This window comes from Doryrhamphus excisus, chromosome 1 (assembly GCF_030265055.1).
Source record: "Doryrhamphus excisus isolate RoL2022-K1 chromosome 1, RoL_Dexc_1.0, whole genome shotgun sequence".
NCBI lineage: Eukaryota > Metazoa > Chordata > Actinopteri > Syngnathiformes > Syngnathidae > Doryrhamphus > Doryrhamphus excisus.
In genome coordinates, this window is record NC_080466.1 from 42277785 (window position 1) to 42297909 (window position 20125).

The 20125-nt window shown below is 39.7% G+C and overlaps 1 protein-coding gene across 3 annotated transcripts in view; it reads left to right on the forward strand.

Moving 5' to 3' along the window:
• The first annotated feature begins 3022 nt into the window (after positions 1 to 3022).
• cntn3b (contactin 3b) overlaps positions 3023 to 20125 on the forward strand; it is a 52406-nt gene continuing 35303 nt past the window's right edge. The window contains exons 1-3 of one of the 3 annotated variants that reach the window (XM_058087908.1): positions 3023 to 3359; positions 13285 to 13421; positions 15872 to 16007. In XM_058087908.1, coding sequence (XP_057943891.1) covers positions 13367 to 13421; positions 15872 to 16007 — 191 coding nt within the window. In that variant the 5' untranslated portion in view covers positions 3023 to 3359; positions 13285 to 13366. The other 2 variants (XM_058087892.1, XM_058087899.1) reach the window with 2 other exon arrangements.

The window sequence follows — 20125 nt, forward strand, 5'->3', positions numbered from 1 at the left end:
CTGGTTGAGGGCCTTCATGCGATGTAACAGCTGGATCAAATGTTCTCACCTCTGCATCCCTGCTTATGCTTCTTGTGGTCACACACAAGGTCCCATCTATTGATTTATCTGTGCATATGATTGTTTTTTCATTACTAATTATCTCCTTGTTATTCTGAGACAAATCCAATGTGGGCTGATGGTCTATTTATGGCCTACGGTCTAATGAGGAAAAAATAGCAATGACGAAAGACAAAACAGTGACGGAAATGTTGATAAATATTAGAATGGAACAATTATCCACGTTGGATAGTGGTTTGCTGCACAATAACAACAAGTCAAGCAACATAGTATCAACTGACATGGAACGCAACATCATGGTTGTTTTCCTCAATGGCACAATTAAACACAATTTAATCACTGTACCTACACAGGGTACTGTGATTCTGTTGTCACGGCAACAGCATGGAACATCACCAGCCACTCGTCAAACATGACATGATTTTATATATTCTGCAATGGTGTGAAAAAGTGTTGGCCCTCTTCCTGATTTTTTTATTTTTATTTTTTGCATGTTTGTCACACTTACATCATCAAATAATTAATATATTAGTCAATGACAATACAATAAACACAAACAGAAAACACAAAAGAAGTTTGTATTTATATCTCTTCACCCATCTAAATGATCTGTATCTAAATGTTTCTCAAAATGGGCGGGACATGAACGGGAAATAGGTGGGGGCTTACAGTTTTTGTGTAGTTACTTTTCAGGTTTCATTTGATATTTTCTTTCCATATGCCATTCACAAGATCATAAAAAATGAACATCCCTGGTTTACATATTTCATATATTTTACTGGGGGGGGGGTTAACAAATTTGAGCGTGTCCATGCTGTTTTAGTAGCACTAAAACTAAATGACCCTTGCCATAAGCAAAGGCTGAATGCAGGCTTCCACAGTGGTGCACACACACTGGGTGAGACACATGAGACACATGTTGGGTCCTTTCACAGTAGTAAAAATAAAACCTCTTGTTCATTATGAAAATTATGCTTGCTTTATTTTTCCTGCCATCTTTTTGGGGGTCAGTCATCTCTTTTTCACTGCGCCCGCTTGTTTCCTCAAGTTTGTATGTTCCACATACACTGTGTTTTGGTCATGCACACGATACTGACCTTTGAACTATACTCAGTCAGAGTTCATTTATATTAAATCACAGTATATATATTTTTCCAATATATTGTCATTTTGAGGATTCGAGATAAACCCTGGACTGATTGCGAGTCAATCAGAGGCATTTTGATTTGTGGTTAATTTACTTATTTGTTAGATAGATAGACAAGACAGGCCAGACTGTTTTTTCTGAACAAGTAATTTTACGAGATTGGGTTAGACCATGAAGGTTTTGCTGTCTGGGTTAACATGGTGCTTGTTCACACAAGAGACTTACGAAGCATTTTAACGAGGGAGGGGTATCCATTTACAGAACGGCTCTTGTGAGACCCCACAATGACCAGTAAATCGGGTCTTTCGAACGACAATTTCAGATGCTTGCATAATGACAACAATTAAATTCATATTAAGTGTCGCCGTATTTGAGCGCCAACGGTGCCAGTTCTCTGCATGGGGTTTATTCTCGTTCTAGTGCAAAAGCACTGAAGGAAAAATGTACTAAAATTAAATTACAAGCCTGTTGTTGTCATCGTGTAATTCAACTTGCATGACATTGAATTTGACCTTGTATTCCTATTGAGCAATGAATGTTTTAGATCCCACCATCACCCTGCTTTGTAACTATAAAAGTGACCTGGAAGAGGAAGAATATGAATGGATGGACAGAATGATCATTCTATCGATTGCACATTGGAGCAGTGGGCAGCTTTCTAGTGTTGGGGGAACAATTGGGGGAGTTCAGTACCTTGCTCAAGGTGCTTTTGCGTATAGCGACCACATTGTTTGCCCTGGAAGCAGAGCTACCCTTGAAAAGTACATTTAAACCGAACTGAACATCCGATATCCTATTTGAGAATCTTGGAATCAATTTTTTCAAATGTAAAAGATACACACTCATGATCAAAATCTTAAGACCAGTTGGGTTGTTGGGTCTTTTAAGTAGATGCTAAGTTTGGCTTCAAAATGCAAAATGAAGAAATGGTCTCGTCAAAGTCTAAGAACCTAGTCTTAGTACATCCAACCGCAATGCATAGCGAGGTACCTTGCGTTTGCAGCTCACCAATCCAATCACCTTCAAAGCTTGTTTTCTTCCTTTGCCGTCGTCACAGGTCATGGCAATATGAATATATTCATCTAACATGATATGGAATCCAATATCACGTTTCAGCTCTTCAAGTATGCGGTCTTAAACTTATACACGGACCTTACATTACAAACATACCGCAGGAATCACGTGACACCATCTCCATGCTTCCACTACATAATATACATCGATTCTAAGCGACAAACTTTAGCTATAATAAACACCAAGTTATATATTATAATAGTTATAGGTTATAAATGGGATATATTTGTAGTTAAAGACCTTCTAAATACATGTTTTAACAATAGAGCCCTGTAGACATGAACTAGCACCCCTATAGTTGCATTTACAGTAATTTTACCAAATATTGTAGCTCATAAAAACATAATTTATGGCAATTTTCGTGGAGTTTAATTTGAAATTGTGACAAATACTGTTCTATACAATCTATTAAACCACCACTTGTAACATGCTAGACGCAGGCGGTGTTGTTATACTATGTTGTTGTTTTATTTTTAAATCTTGAGCCAGCAGCAGAGAGTAGTTCCTACAACCTCAACCTGTTAAGATTTTGAGTCTTTTTTTATGACATTCCATCCAAGACAAAATCATCAGTCTTCCTAATTTCCTTCTTTCAATTATGAGATGCGCGCTCTCTTAGGTGATGCTGAGGATTGGCAGGTACTATAGTGGCGCATTATTGTGCCGCAGCACAGCAGCGTATTTTCACCCGTCACCAGTGGGCGCTTGTTCCTGCACCGCGCACAAAGAGAGCAGGAGCCCACTGTGGGATGCGCACACCGAGAATCTCCACTCAGTGGCATCGCTGTCCTCGCTGCTTGTTGGCCACATTTGGCGGAGTGGTAGTGGGAGGAGGAGACCGCTGCACCGCGCCTATCAGCCCCGGGCTGCAAAAATCACAGCGTGGGGGAATTTGCGGAGGTGGAGGCGCACCTATAAGGGCGGCAGAATAAAGTAAAGAGCGCACGGAGCAGGGAATAAGACCTTCTTCGGCTTTTCCAGACACACGGACGCTGCTGTGAATAATGTCTCCAGGACACTAACGGATAATGGAATTACAATCAAAACACTTGAATGAAGAGGAAACATCGTAAGAGAAGTAAGCAACAATTCACTCACCTTTTATTTCAATATTTTACCAAATGTGTGTGCTAAGTTTTGACTTCAAATGCAATTTTTCATGTCGTTTAGACTAATAAGAGATAAATAAATAACCCCATAACGATGAGGATGGAGAGGTCTTCATTAAATGTTCTTAAATCGGAGGAAGAGGAATCGAGTCAGGGGTGTGCATGCTGATCGCGTCCACTCATGCACGATGCTGATGATTGCGTTTCTAGACAAGCCTCAAATGGTTTGGATGGTCCTTGTGGGATTTAAACTGATGGGGCTCATTTCCTTCATCCAGGATAAAGTCCATATGGTTCCACGCTGCACAGTCACGCTGACACAGCAGCAGGAGTTAAAAAAAAGCATTCAACTTTTCATTTTATTTATTTTCTTCTTGTAATAATAATAATAATAATATCAGTGGACTGCTTATTAATTTGATATATGGCTGTTTATTGTCTACTTGCTGTTCTTTCCCAATAGGTGGATATAGTCTTTGCAGGTGCAATCTGTCTTTTTTTTTTTTTTTTTTTTTTGAGAAAAAATGTTGTGCAGACTTTCTTTCCTGACCCAGACTACCAAGATCCAGACCCAACAGACGAGAAAAACACGCAGAATCTTCAAATAATTCCACTATTCAGTAGGGATTATAATCTTTCAGCGGCCCCCATTCATGTTTATTTATAGTTCTTTGCACATAATTTGAAAATATCAAGCAGCAGCTAAATGAGAGGTGAAATGTGTCTTTGAAGCCACGCGGCGGATAATTCCAGAACCGAGCAACATCCAGCATGGTAGTGCGGGAAAGAGTTTGTGTAGCATAGCATGCTCCTTTCAAGGAAGCCGAATGACAAAAATCTCTTTCTAGGAAATGCAATCTTAGTGAAGATAAAGACACTCCAGTCATGTATTTGTGGCAGTATCTCCGATGGGGGTCTGGGGATGTGCCTGCCTGATGATGGGGTGAGAAATGGATCACCGCTTCCCTCTGTTTTAAGTGCACTCTCCCCCATTCTGGGTGTCAAGCAGCAGCTGAGGGTTGCAGCAGTGTTCAACACAGGGAGTCACTTGGGGCGTCTTTCAGGGAATTGATGATTTTTCACATGAAAATACGCAGCTGTTCGGTCCGCAGAGTCACCTGCACAGATGTTAAGCTGCAAGGTAGTAAACATATCTATCTGCAGTATTGAAGGCTTATGTATTTATACAATCTTGATGCATTTTACCTGAAAGTAATAACTTAAAATACTTACTGTGGATTCCTGAATAGCCACGTTTACATGAGGAGTTTTTCTCTTTCCGAATGGAATCTTTCCGAATGACCTTTCCGAAAGCAATGGTATACATGGAAAGGAATATTCCAATGGCGTGTCTACATGCGATGCTATAATCAACCATGTGCAGTAAAACGTAAACATCAACATCACGTGATACCGACTTTCTCGAGTTTTTCTTTCACGTGTTGGAATAACTCCGTATTGCCAGTTTTTCGTGCGTCCAGTCTTGAAATTTCGTTTGAATCAAAAACAAACTTTCCCCAGCAGTCCAGTGCCGATTGCTCGCCTCCATTTTTTTTAATCGAAGAACGTCTCGAGTTGTGTGTTACGTCATATCTCAGCATTCGCTGAAAGAATGCACCCGGGAACAGGAAAAGATAAAGTTCAATCTTGCTAATATTTTATAATTAAGCTCGGCACGTGTTTTATATAGATATGTATTTTCTTTTTTAATGAAACTGGACTTGTGAATGGCGTATAGAAGGGTTTAGATTCTGTTCCACAGATGGCGCTAATGCACACAAAAGCTGCTTGCCAACCGCCAAAAAACAACAGAAGAAGAAAAACACCACAAAGAAGAACGCAGTGTGACAACTTTCCGTTGGAGTGGGTACAAGATCCCTCAATCGGATTGGGGAAAGGAATATATCCTGTGAATCCGATTATATATTCATTCGGATTGGCACTCTTCTTTTGGAATGAGGTGTATACAAAGGTTAGATTCTTTCTGTTTGAGCAAATAACCCGAATGGAATTGGAATATTTGGGTCCATGTAAGCCTTCAACGTCCACTGATTCACTGGAGCAGCTGGGCTTATCGTACGTATCTCATTCACTTGACACGTCGCTTGTTCTTTAGCTTTTTGCCAGCAAGACTTTGATTGCCATGAAGTAAAGAAAATGCATTTCAACTTTTTTTTTTCCCCATGAATGTTAATTTGAGCTTTTAAATTGGCATGGTAGCTGGGGGAATTATTTCAAATGACTTTGTATTGGAGAAGTTAATGTGTAATCTGCCATAGGAATCATAATTCAGTGGGTTACTCCAAATGCAGCAGTATGGCGCAGTCAATGCCTAACAATTACTCCTTTACTCGCTTTTTTTCATCAAGCTTTCTCATGCAGTCTAAGCCATGAAATACAGACATTAAGCCCTGCCTTTATTTGTTAATCACCTCAGTTATTTTTTCTGTCCTGCCTGGATTATGTGCATAGGGCTGGTGTGCAGGTCCTTGGAGCGAATTAGGAGGCATCAGCACATGATGGACTGTGAATTTTCATTGGGCTTTTCATCAGAAGTGGTCCTCAGTTTACGTTGTTGCGTGTTACAGTTCCTAGTTGTGGAGGGCATCCATCCATCCATTTTCTTCCGCTTATCCGGGTCCGGCTTGGTGAGGCAGAAGTCTCAGTTGGGATGTCCAGACTTCTCGGTCCCAGGCCAACTCTTCCAATTCCACTGGGAGGACACCAAGGTGTTCCCAGGCCCGCTGTGGGACATAATCCCTCTAGTGTGTCCTCGGTGTGTCCTGAGGCCTTCTCTCGGGAGCACCCCACCAGGGAGCATCCGGACGAGATGCCCGAGCCACCTCAACTGGCTCATTTGTACTCTAAGCCCCTCCCGGATGACTGAGCTCCTCACCCTATCTCTTAGAGTACAGCCACCCTACAGAGGAAACTCATTTCCGCCGCTTATATCCGCGATCTCGTTCTTTCGGTCATGACCTAGAGCTCATGATCATAGGTGAAGGTAGAAACATAGATCCACTGGTAATTTGAGAGCCTTCTGGCTCAGCTTCTGGATCGACAGTCAGGTACGGTGACCGCATTATTGCAGACGGTGCACCGATGCGTTATGAACTCGCTCCAATTCATTAATTAAACACTTAATTGTAGTCTGTAAACACGGGACTTGCTAGAGAACTAGTTAATATCGTTAATTAAATGTCGCCACCATGATGAAGGATAAATAATTTTATGTTTAACGTCTAGGCAGACGTTCTACGGATGACAAGGAGGTGGTGGACTTCAACATGATAAGAATGGAACTTGTTAGTAACCCGAGGACCACCGGTACTTGTGTGCAGCATCATGCTGCTATGATAAACACTTTCTCGATTCGTCACTCCTTCATTAGTTTTCTTGGGAATTATGCTGCCTACCAGCGCTAGGGCGTGGAGGACCAAGTCACTAACCACCCAGTCTATCAATTTTAGGACAAACAGCCGTACTAACCAATATATTATCAACTAATATCCCATTTTTCACCAACATTTTAAGTATTTACTGACACTGGTAACTGAAAATACTGGTAATTTGTGTGGTGTGCATTCCTGTCACACCTCAAAGTTTGTGAAAATGAGATTACATTGATGGTGTAAATGAAAAGACAGCATTTGATTAGACTTATTGACAAATGTACGTGATTAAGGTACAGAGTGAGAAAAACAATGCTGCCATGAAACATTTCCTAAAAGATCTGTCTGTCCACTTCTCCTTGCTTCGATTCTTTTGCTCCATTTTCCAAATGGTCAAAATGAAGCTTGGAAACCTGAATCGTTTGCAGCTTCACACAAGCTAAAACATGAGAGGTAAACAGAAATTCTGTGAGTTTCAACAATATGCTTTCTTCAGCATAAACTTCAAACATTCCTGGGATTCTGAAAAGTCACACTTAGGGTACACCTTAGGTATAAAAGTATAGGTATACTAGCTATACCTTTTCAGGGAAAGTTTGTGGTCAGGCCAAAGTCTTGTACTTGGTTAAAGTTGGTGGAAGTGTGCCAGCGTTTTTCAGAATCCCAGGTATGTGAGAAAAGTTCCAGCAGTGGAGAATGTGCTAATTGCTTTCATTAAGTTGAGCTTCTGCAGAGGTGAAAGTATAATGTGGTGCAAGGTTCATGTTTTTGCACATCAAATGTTGTGGTTAGCATTTTAAAAGGCCAAAGCCAGGCCACAAAATATTCACTCCTGGTATAATCAACTGTAGTTGAGTTAGGGATTTTTATTTTTTATTTCTGTCTTGTAGTACAAGTTGTCTTGTTGCTAATAACATAACAGTTATTATCACCAGAATTGGTGTAAACCGAGTGTTCAAAGGAAAGTTGCGAGTGCCGTGAGAGCGTGATGGATGAAAGACGGCGAACACGGAGGCAGCGGCAGGAGAGTTACGCCATGTTTGGGCTAAGCTATCAGCTTTAACTGTTGATCGAGCGATTGGCGAAATTTGGCATCATTGCTGAATGAGACTGACTCTGACAATGGTGAGAGGGAGAGGTGTGCCTAATTAAATTTATTTGTAATTAAAGCCCCTGCTTTGTTCTCTATAGCTGATATAATGTGAATTATTAATACTCAATAAAGTTCTCTATCAGTAAGTCAATACCAGTTACAGCGCAGCCTTGCCACATCCAATATGGCGGCGATGTTGACAGACTGTGGGCCCTATGTATATGGATTTTACAGCAGCTCTTCCTGGTTCCCAGCGTGCTATGCTCTGCTGTTGTTGTAAATGTCTAATAAGTTACATCTTTAGAGCTCACTTCGTTGTTGGTTATTCTGCATTATTCATTGGTAGTGTATTATGTGTTGTTTTTACTTATTACATTAGTGTTTGATGTTTTATGTATTGTGGAATGCGGCTATTATACTATAATAGTAGAATGTTACTACTGTAGAATAGTAACATTCTACTATTCTAAGGAATAGAAAATGAATGAATACTATTGCATATTGGGTATTATATTGGGTACTATAGAAACGTGGCTCTAGGGGTGTTCATGTCTGGAGGGCTCTAGTAATGTTAAAAACATATTTAGAAGGTTGTAAACAGTTTTGTTTTTACTGTCTAACTATGAAAATAATATTAAACTATATAAACATGGAACTACTGTATATATATTGCACGTTTTACAGACTTTAAAGTGAAGCGCGACACAAACGTGTTAAGTCAGCGCAGATTCTGTGCCATGCACACGGCACAGCAACCAGCTTGCTGCCAAAGTAATTCTGGGAGGTTTTCCTCAGAAAAACCTGAGGCTTTTTGAACTGATGTGTTAGGATGGTGATGTTGGATCCCAGAAAAAGCAGATGGCAATTAATACTGAGCTCAAACTGAGAAATTCAGCACATTTTTGTCCTGTAGAATCCAGAACCGTGTAATTCAACATGATAGGTTTTCAGAGAGGCAACATTTCAAAATAGGGGAAATCCACTCCTTGCTGCGACTGCATCTACGCCACAGAGAGAACAATTACTGTCACTAGGGCAGTTGACTTAGGACAGCCTCGGACATTAAATTAAGATATGCCTGCTCAGCATCCAACGCTGCTGCATACTTTCTCTTAACACGAGTTTGTCAGCCTTCTCACAATCGTACACTGAAGTTAGTAAAAACATGTGATGGCACTGTATTTTAGGGGTATTTCAAGAACTCCAAACATAGCCCAGTGTTAATCACCACAACAGGGTTATGTTGTAAGGATGAAGGGGTTGGGTTGGATTCTTAATCCTGAGAGGCGTATCAGTTTCCACTTACTGTGATGTAGGTCAGAGCTTGAGCAAAGCCCCTTCTGTGCTACGGATACGACAATTGCAGTCTTAAAAGTCACAGGCACATCCACAGGATAAAAGTTTTAAAGGCCATTTTGGTCACCTCCGTTTTCTATACGGCTTGTCCTCATTAGGGAACGTGTAAGCTGGAGCCTATCATAGCTGACGTTGGGCGGGGGTGGGGTAAACCCTGGACTGGTCACCTGTCAATCGCAGGGAACTCACAGACTGGAGGTCGGAGCCTAATTATATTTTTTAACACTGAATACAACTAAAATTGTATTACAGTGCATTTTTATACTGGAGCTATCCATTAATAAATATACAAGACTTCTTAACATTAATGCGACTTGTGGTGCTGCATGGTTTTGCACCATACTCCATATCTGTCTTTCTTTTCACCTTATTCTTTCTCAAAAATATTGACGCTGATAAAGCTAGCTGACTATTTGATCAAAGAGCGAACTTTACTGATTGACATCTCAATGACCTGGGAAGGTTACTGCATTATCCAGCAATATCATTGGGTCAGACACCCGAGCTGGCCACCCGCATTGCCGTACAAAATGGATGCATGGCCTAAAATGCAATTTTACATCATTTTTATTGTGATTTCTGTAATGTTTTTACATGAACAAATGTTATCATGTCAAGAAATGTCTGAGAAAACATCAAAACAGCTAGTCTGGCTCCCAAAACCAACAAGTCACAATTTAGTCTACAATTAACCCAATTAACCCACGCATTTTTTGGTTAGATGCAGCAGCAAGTACCCAGAGAAAACCCACACATCCAGGAAGAGGGTGTTGACTTTCCCCACAGAGAAGCCCTTCAACACAAAATGAGTCATACCACCATTGTATCTCTCTGTCATTATGACGATATCTGGATGCAAATGACATAAACTTGCAAAAGCGCTTCAAAAGTTGAGTTACAGATATTAAAAACAAAATACATTTCCATTATCTGGAAAAAGATTCATATCATATTGAAATTTACACCATTCTAATTGACCCCTGTAACTTCTAGCATAGTCTAGAACGTCTAGACCAGAGGCCATCAATAACATCAGTCTATTATAGTCAGTCAAACTTGCTTGCGTCAAAACAACCGTACCTTTTCATATAAGAACAAAAATCATCTGTGCTGACACAAGCCTGAAAAACAAAGAATCCAAAACAAATATAGCAGTGATGTTAAGGAGCTATTTTCTTTTTAAATATAGACACAGGGTCAAAACAAAGGAGGAAAAAAAAATACATTGTTCTGTGACAATGTTGTCACATATTTATACACGAAAAGGTTTTTTTTCACCCCTCCTGATTTGAGATACTATTACGAGCCTGTAATATTTATTTATCTGTACAAACCACTGTATGAGTTACTGGCACCATCATCGTTCAAGCATGAATAAAGACCCAAACAAACATTTCAACAGAAATGTTATCAATACACGATCCACAATAAAAACTTTTGCGGATGTTACCCACGGCGAACTCGACCCTGAACCATCGACGTACCGCTCTCAGGTTGCCTAGGGAATAAATTTCTAGTAACACAAGCAAGCACAAGGTTTAATTATGTCTGAAATGGCTTATTTAGTCTACTAGTATGATGGGTGATGATAGTAAGACGAATATCTATAGGGCTTTACTCATGTTGATAACCGTATTTTCAAGGTCATTAACAGGTTTTCCTTGCTCTGTCTACAAAATGTATAAAGAAGGAAACCTACTTTGCAGAAATGTAATTTTGATGGTCAGGTTAGGAACCAATTGACCGCGATAAAGAAGAAATTACTGTATTTTGAATGCGTGTGTTGGCACATGTTTTTGTTGTTTTTTTTAAGCTATAAGCCTAGGTCACAACCAGATGTGCGATTTTTGGCATTTCCCAAATCACCTTTACATTATACACATGTGGACTTCATGTGTGGCGCACAACACAGGAGTATGAGAAAAATGGACTTGTATAAAAGACACGGACACATATGAATTGTGTATGTTTTCTGATAACCTGAAAAACAAAACTATGACAAGGCAAAAAACATCTGCAGCCAGTCTAGAATTCTGTGTGTTTCTTGGGTTTAGGATACCGTCTGACAGGGTGTAACCTCGACTTTATAAAATATCATCTTACAGTCTTTTTTCATGTCCCATTCGTAACAACCCATTCCCAAAGAGACCCATTTACGACTGTAAATCAAAATTCTACTTTTGCTTGGCTCTATAATTTATTATAATGGTAGTTAATTATTTAGTAACAAAAGTGAAGGTCTTATTTTCCTGTTCAGGAAGAATGACAGATTGGTGGTACCTTTATCAGTTTAAGAGTAGTAGACTGGTACATTTATTCCAGAAATCCATTCCTGGATTATCCATCACTTTATCCATTGCCTTCCGTCCTATGGTGTCACCTCAACATAACATTTTGGTATTTTTATTGTATAAAGTTGTGTAAACAGTCCCGTTTATTGAGAGTAATTGTTATGAGGTAGCTTAGTGCAAACACTAACCAATCCATTTAAACGCTTCCATCTTGTTCGAGGGAAATATTTTCCTATTTTAACACAGTGTAGTTAAATATTGACATTCGTTTGTTTTCACATATTCAAACATGGTTCAGATTTAGAATAATTGACCCAAAATGAACTGTTGTTAGCCTAGATGAAGTCTTTAATATTCTGTGGAGGCCATTTGTATGGCACCACGTTGTCTGATGTCTCTCAGCTTTACAAACGATCAGATTTTAGCCTGTGGTTGTCCTCACTGATGGTCTTTTAAAAAATTGATAAGTATCTATGTCTTCTGAGTATACAAACTCACCGTACATGCTCTGACAAGCAAGAAAAGCATTTTTCTTTTCTCTCCATCATTCTCTGTTTTGCTTTTGCAAGGCACTACATGCTGATCCCTTAAGGATTGGCTTACGTCTCGGCCGGTTAACTATTTACCAAGTTCATTTATTTTCAAAATAAAGCACCTTTTCTTTAATTAACAGTAGTGGGCATCGGTCAATGCATCGCTCTCGGATGTTATTCTGCTCAAATTATTTCAATTTTTTTAACAGCTGGCAGCAAAATGCAGTGCAGTTTCTTTTGACCGCACCAGTGTTTTATTAATGGTATTGAGTTATTGTGTGCAAACTGTGTGGTTATGTCATTTTTTTATGTTCATATTTGTGTTTCTATGCATCCGTCTTCTATGCCGCATACCGCGAGTATGCTGGAGCCTATCCCAGCTGACATTGGGCGAGAGGCCCTTGAGTGGACTATTTATTTCACTTATTTAAGGCTTTTTAGTTTGTGGGTCATTATGTTTTATATATTCACATTTCTTTGTTTTTAATTGTAATGTGTTACTCATGTAAATTGGGTGACATGTTATCTTACAGAGTTATGATACGAGTAAAAACAATGCCATTCAATTTCCTTTGCAAGATGCGCCCAAAACACTTTGGGCGGGCCCGACTTTGCCCGTGGCATCGAACACATCCGGTTTTACAGGTCGGGTCTAATGCGATTCTTTTGAAAGTGATCGCGATGCCATTTCTTTACTTTTATGATAATCTTTATTATTGTCGACATTTTGTGTTAAAAGGGAGAAAGATAGAAATGCAGTTTACTTTAGTTGCGCTGCACACCAAACTCTTTGTTCAAGTGTGAAATGGCGTTTTGCAGAGTGCTGGTACACACAGACTGCCGGTTCTTATTAATAGTCAAAAAGGGAGACAGTAAGCGTCTTTTGAGGTCATTCATTCCTCTCCTCACTTCTCTTTTTTGAACTGCAGATATGAGCTTGTTAGGCAGGATGAGAAACAAGCATATCCAAAGAAAACATCCCCATTAAGCAGCTGCTTCTTCTTCAGTGCCACCTGAAAATTGCATTGACGGGTTGCATCCCAGATATTTTCGGCTGTTTTTCCCCATGTCGCTTCCGACTTCCTCAAGATTCACTTCACATATTTTGACTCCAAAATAATAACAGCCGGTCTTGCAGCGCTATAATTATGCTTTTTTGTTGAGTGAATGCTTGCTGTATTCTTATCAAAATGTGACATTTTAAACACGTGTAATTGCTTTCCCTTCAGATTAAAATTCTTGCATTCACAAGGAGAGCATTGCATTCACAAGTAATTGGATGAGAGTCCCATTAGCCCTCTGCAACTAAAGATGATGTTGCCATGGAAACAAATTGTTCTACTATCAATCACGGGATGCCTTGCAGGTAAGATAAAGTAGCACCTTAGTCATGATAAACATTGTCCATGCTGTCATAGTTTTTAGCACGTCGCACAAACTCACTTCTCATTGCATTCTTTGGTGTGTCGCTCCTGGCTTCACGCTCCTGGGGTAGATTTCATGAATAAATGAAAAATTGGGGCTGCAACTAACAATTAGTCTGAAGATTGTTTTGAGTAATCGAGTGATCAGTAAGGCCCTAGAACTAGGGTGTCTAAACCTTACGGTAAAAATCAAACAATACCATTTTAAAAACCAAACCATATAGATATTCTAACAAGTTATATATATTTAAAGAAATAACAGCTTTCTAATATTGGGACAATATTTCAACTTTTGCTTCAAAAATACAAATTTATTTTTAGTTTTTATTTCATGCTCCAAAAACAACACATTTCTCTTAATATTATGACCTTATTGTATTATTTCATAAATATTAGTATACTCTTTTTTCACTTTTTTTTTCTTGTTTGATTGTATTTTTAAATGTGCAGAGAAACGTAGTCACGGGCCACACTTTGGACACCCTTCAAGATGAACTGACCTCAAAACAGTTGGTGGTTTGGTCTGCAGAAAAGAGGCAAAAATTACTTAATTACTAAATTTTTAAATGTTAAAATGTTTAAAATTTACAAAGTCAAAGTTGATGTGTATGAAGATGTTGCTTTGTTTAGCCTAAAACACAAACACAATGTAAAATATTCACATTTGAGAGGCTGAATAACCAGATGATATTTACATTTTTAAAGAAAAAAACAATGAAGGTAATACCAAAGTAGTTGTTGATTAATTACACAATTAATCACTGATTAATTTTTGCAGTTCAAATACCAAAATAGTTGTCAATTAATTGGATTATTGATTAATAATCGATTCATTGTATAAAAATGCATAAATTAAACATTAACCTTCTAATATGGCAGTGGGTCTCAATTTTTGTCCCCAATGGGGAGACATAATTTTTTCCTATACCATGGGAACCATATCACGATTGATAAACTCTATTATTAATTTATACGCCTGTACAAACCACTGTATGTCATTCAAACATGAATAAAGAACTAACAGACCTGCCAACCCTGCCACCCCCGCCTCTCACACCCCCGAGACATCTCACAACCCCCTTCCCCACTCCAAAGTGGGCCCGCCCCACTGTTTGAGGAGCACTATAATACGGTAATTAGTGTGGCATTTAATAAAGGTTCAATAGGAATGCAGCCATAAAAATAACCTTTATGTATAGCACATTGTCCTTCACCTTCCCGGGAGTATTGTCCTACTGCACATAAGCAACACCTTGTCAGGGACAACGGGGCGTTCAATCCCATTCCTGCTCATGGACTTTTCAGATTATTATCAGTAGCCACGCGACGAGCCGAGCCCTTCATTTAAGCACCTTCTATTCAACAATGTTTCTCTCTCTCTGCCCTTGTGGCCACTTGGGACCAGAGCGACCAGCATAGAATAACAACCTCTCCGCCGATGACTTTGTAAATACCGTATTATTCAAATTGTCTTCTGAGGTGGTGATACTGCATGCTTCAAAAACCCTTGAAAATCACCACGGCTCCTACAACCCACATTTTATTCACCTCTGTATAGCCTGTGATAAACAATATTTAAATGTCTAATGCTCCTCAGTGGGATGCAGCTAAACATCAATCCATCACATTATGAAATGTGTTATTGATCTAATACACACCGTGTGTAGAACTAAGAGCCATATGATATAGTGCATAAGCGCTATGACATTAATTAGTTCTTTTCTGACCGCCTGCTGGCTCTGCCTTCATTTGCAACACATTTTGTTCCACCTCCCTCACTTTGAAGTTCTGAAGGATGTGTACAGCCTTACAGCCTCGGTTAAGTGGCTCAGGCAGAGTCTGACATAGATTATCTGAAAATGGATCACTCTGCTTTATTTATCAGCTGCATTGCTTACAAGGAATTATTCATCGCAGGGACCTTACACTGCAGCAGTCCTCAACCCCAGTCTTTGCCGCTGTATTATTATGCCGTGCATTTATTCATGCGCTGCAAAAATGCATGCTGTAGTATTTTCACACTAACGTAAACAGTCTATGACTTATTTGCAACATTTTTAATCATTTGCATTCTGAAGTGGGGTGATACCGTGGAGCAAAATACGTCTGTATGTGCAGTTAAAGCTTAAGAGAAGTGGAACGTATTTTCCTTGCAGCAAGATAAGCAAATAATATACACACACCCTAACAAGGGAATAGTCCTAGTGCATTTATTCTTGGAAAGCACAACCCCGTTCAGTGAAGAAACAATGCATAATAGCAAAAAAAAAAAAAAAAACAAGAAAAACAACCAGAAAACTAATATGTGCCAAGTCAGACGACACTGCAAGGTTTACTATTTGTACTCGTACCGTCCAAAATACATTCTTCTGACTTTCTGTCTTCTTTATAGTCTGTACAGACGATGTCATATTTCAAGGGCCTAGATTGAGGACAGAACCGAGTGACCTCATTTTGCCCATCAGCTCCCCCAACCGACAGGCCACCATTATGTGTGAAGCAGAAGGGAGTCCTCCTCCACAGTACAGGTAAGCTAACTCATCAGATGTACACAAAACAAGACAACTGCATGATTATTAATATTACTATACATACAAAAAAAAAAAAGGTTTAAGAGCATCGGCCCGAATCGGAATTTTCCAAATGAAAGCTGAGCTGCGACATTGCAGTTGGAGTCAGGGGACCAGGGGACTGCCACAGGAGCTGATAAAGTTTCCAAACCGTCAGATGTGCGTCGGGCTGACTTAATTACGTAAAAAAATGTGGCCGGGGTTGTGATTTCTCCAAAGCTGCCGATTTTGTTCATTTTCTGTGCTATTTGTTCGCTATTGTGTGTGAAAAAGGCATCTGGTTGCGGTGTTGTGGTGGATTGTGTTTCGCCGCTTGGTCAGCACCATGCACAGCAGATGCACAGTTAGCAGAGGAGGGAGGCAGTAACCTTGTGAGTGACATTACTTTGAACACTTAACGTATCGGAGGAATGGTGTGCTGAAAAAAGAAACAACAGATGTATCGTAATACGGATCGGGCAATCTGAGCTGCATTCGCTTCTCTGATTCAGAACGTTCTTAGCTTTCGGGTTCTTTATGGGCATCACAATTAACGATGGAAAGGTGGTGTGGTGTGAGCCGCAACATTTTTAGAATACTTCAGAAATGCAACACAGAACACAGGTAGAACACATCAATTCAGTGTTCTACCTTTTTCTTCAGTAATCATCGGTAGAACATACTGTAGTTAGGTTTCAGGAAAATATCAGTTCCCAACTAAAAGGGGAGAAAACCATCTTTTTGTGAAAAGATACAAGGCCCCCCTTAATATTTTTATACATTAAATATGCATTATTTCTCATAGAAAAAAATGATTTGATTAGAGTAAGGTTAATTTTGAGAATTTTGACAATGGATTAGTGATGCTAACCAAGGTTCAACTATACTAAAATAAATGACTAAAGTGAGATATGGAATGCAACCCGACAACATTCAAACTCACATCCAAACCAACATACAATTTAGAACCCTTGTACCATTTTTTTGTGCCGTGCTTTTATCAGTATGCCACATGTCCAATGGTTCGGCACGGAGTCTTTGCAGCAGAAAGCAACTAACTACACATCAAAATGAAAGTGTTTGATTTGGAACATTTCTAATACAAAAGACTGACATGTCTAGTAATTCCTTTAAGGACACACAATTCTCGACTTAATTTTTCTCTGAGGAATGAGTTGTTTTTGGGTTACATCACATTTTCTGACACTGATGGTCCCTGACTGGATTCCCCTCGGGCAAGGAGAGGGCTTTTTTGTCCTGATGGTACAATATAAAGTGTATATTCCTTACAATTTACTTCACTTTTAATAGAACTGAAACATTGAAAAGCTTTAAGTATGAGATTCCCTTATTAAAAGAGCATGTGACCTATTGCACGATGTCAGCCATGCATAGTCCATAAACATTTTATTTATATAATGGAGGACTTATTCTTGAACTGCCGAGGTGTCTTAAAAATATTTTATTGGAACCAAAACCACATCGAGGTACAACACCGTTGAACTGCCCTGTCGCAATACTATAATGTATTATAGTACTTATTAGTTGCTTTTATTGGGATTTTAGATCAGATCATATCTCAGCGCTGGCATTTCATTTCTCTGTACTTTAATTAAATCAACCGCAGATGTTTAAATGAAATGTTTTAAATTATTCCTAAAAAAATTTTTCCAACTTAGTTTTTACGATAAGTTACGGCAATACGAAGCAACCAGATGTTCTAGAACAGGGGTCAGCAACCTACGGCTCCAGAGCCGCATGTGGCTCTTCAGCCTCTTTGTTGTGGCTCCCTTTGCAATGCTCAAATATTTGTTTTAACACCCAAATGAGGAAAATATGCATCTTTGTAATTACTTTTGAAAAAAATGGGACTTTCTGTGAGACCGTATACTAGCAAGGGTACTTGATCAACTCCGCTTTTTCTCCTCTGAACTACTTTGATACCCCAAAATTCCCTCCAAATCTGGCAGTCAATCAAAATCTTGGGAGACTCGCAATTTGCTCTGGATGTGAGCATGTTGCTACACATTTCTTGCACGGGGAGAACATGCAAACTCCACACAGAGATAGCCGAGGGTGGGATTGAACTCGGGTCTCCTAGCTGTGAGGTCTGCGCGCTAATCACTCGACCGCTATGCAGCCCCTATATTCTGCTGTTAAATTATGTTTCGCGGCTCCATTCTATTTTTCTTCAGTGAGCGAGGGGGTAAAATGGCTCTTTTGATAGTAAAGGTTGCCGACCCCTGTTCTAGAAGTACTGCTCTTTCGGGAAAATGTATTGAATCCCGTCATTTATCGATTTATTCATAAAATATAGTAAAAGGGCATATTTAACACAAAGCTGCACATGGTGATTAATCATGATTAATTAATTTGAACACTCTGATTAATTTGATTACAATTATTAATCATTTGACAGCCCTGGTAACTATTAATATATAGTAACTGTTACTTTAGCAACAAAATGAGGCACCAATACATACTACTACTGTTTACGTTGTTGTACCATTATGGTACTACATATCGATACTCAGCCGTACATTGAAATTGCTGCAGTAACATGGAATCCCTACAAATACATGATTTGAACATTTCACTGATTTAAACGATGTTGTGCGAAGGTTCAGAAGGATTATTGCTCAATCACTCCTCCAAGGTCCCGCCTCACCCTTTCTCTATATTCCATGTATATACGAAAGGCACTCTGACAGAGTCCCTTTTGATAAATAGCCCAGCGAAGCCCTGGCACACACTCCAGAGCTGAGAGCTGTGCTTTATGAATACACCTGTCACCGTGTTTACTATGAATCTGCTGTAACACAAGATCAAGGACACCTCGGTGATTGGAAAAGATGAAGAAAAAAACGCTGCTTGGTCTGCTATCATGTAATGTTACTTCAAGCAGATTTATGGCTTTGGCTGCGTGTATGGCTTAACACCAGGGATAATTGATAATTGACATCAGGGTGTGTGTAATTATTTGTCATGAATTCTGTTACAGCACCGGGGCAGAAAACACAGTAATTACATAATTGTATGAAGCGAGATTTTTTTAAGTTGATTGATTGAGATAATAATACTCAATGTGGATTATTGTACCTGATGGCGAAGCCTTGTTCGGACACAGATCTGAGACCATTCTTGCAGTTGAGTCGTTGTCCACAGCACATCTTCACTGCTCTAGCTGAGGGCAGCAGGTTCTCATTTAGAATTCCAAGCTCCATGACACCTCAGTGTGGTGGTTCCTTCTGTACCCTTAGCTTTGAAACAACCCCAAAGAAAATGTTTCCTCCTCCATGTTTGACAACGAGAATGGTGTTATCTGAGTCTTCTCTTCTGAATCAATCAGGTGTCCATTGACAAACTTCAGACAGGCTTGTACATTAGCATTGTTGAGCAGGGGGGAAGTTGCGGATGCTGCAGAATCTCAATCCAATACAGCCAAGTGTGTTACCGATGGTTTGCTTGGAGACTGTCACAGCTGCCTTAGAATCAATAACAAGATAATCCTGTGATTCTGGCCCCATCCCTCACCATTCACAGAATAATCCTTACCCCATGAGGTGAGATCTCGCATGGAGCTCTAGAGCTGCGACCTGGTTGGTGGGGATCAAGGACTTATATATACTCGACATAGAGTAGGCTTTATGATCATTAAAAATAGCAGCTGTATAAAAATATTTCTCGCCCACCTAATGTCAGATGTTCCTGGTATTTGCTGGAACCTTTCACATAGTTTGAGTTGATGAGTGACAAGATCACTCGTGGCACCACTGTTGCCCTCATCTAGTACTTGGTTTTTCTTTTTCCGAATGTTTCTATCCTTGGTGCTGTCACCACCGCTTTGATAGGGTGGTTGGCCATCACCAGTTTCTCAGTCCAGTTTCTGGAAGTCCCACAGGATCTTGGCCTGGTTGTTCTCAACCATCCTCAGTGGTGTCTGCCATCTTGATTCTGGGACCTCCAGTTGTACCTGTACACTACTCCCGCTGGTTATTCTGCTCAATGTATGCATTCCCTGCCAGCATCTTCACCACCCTGCTGTGGTGGTGGATACTGTCTCCGGGGCCTCTTTGTATAACCTGCACCTGGGCTCC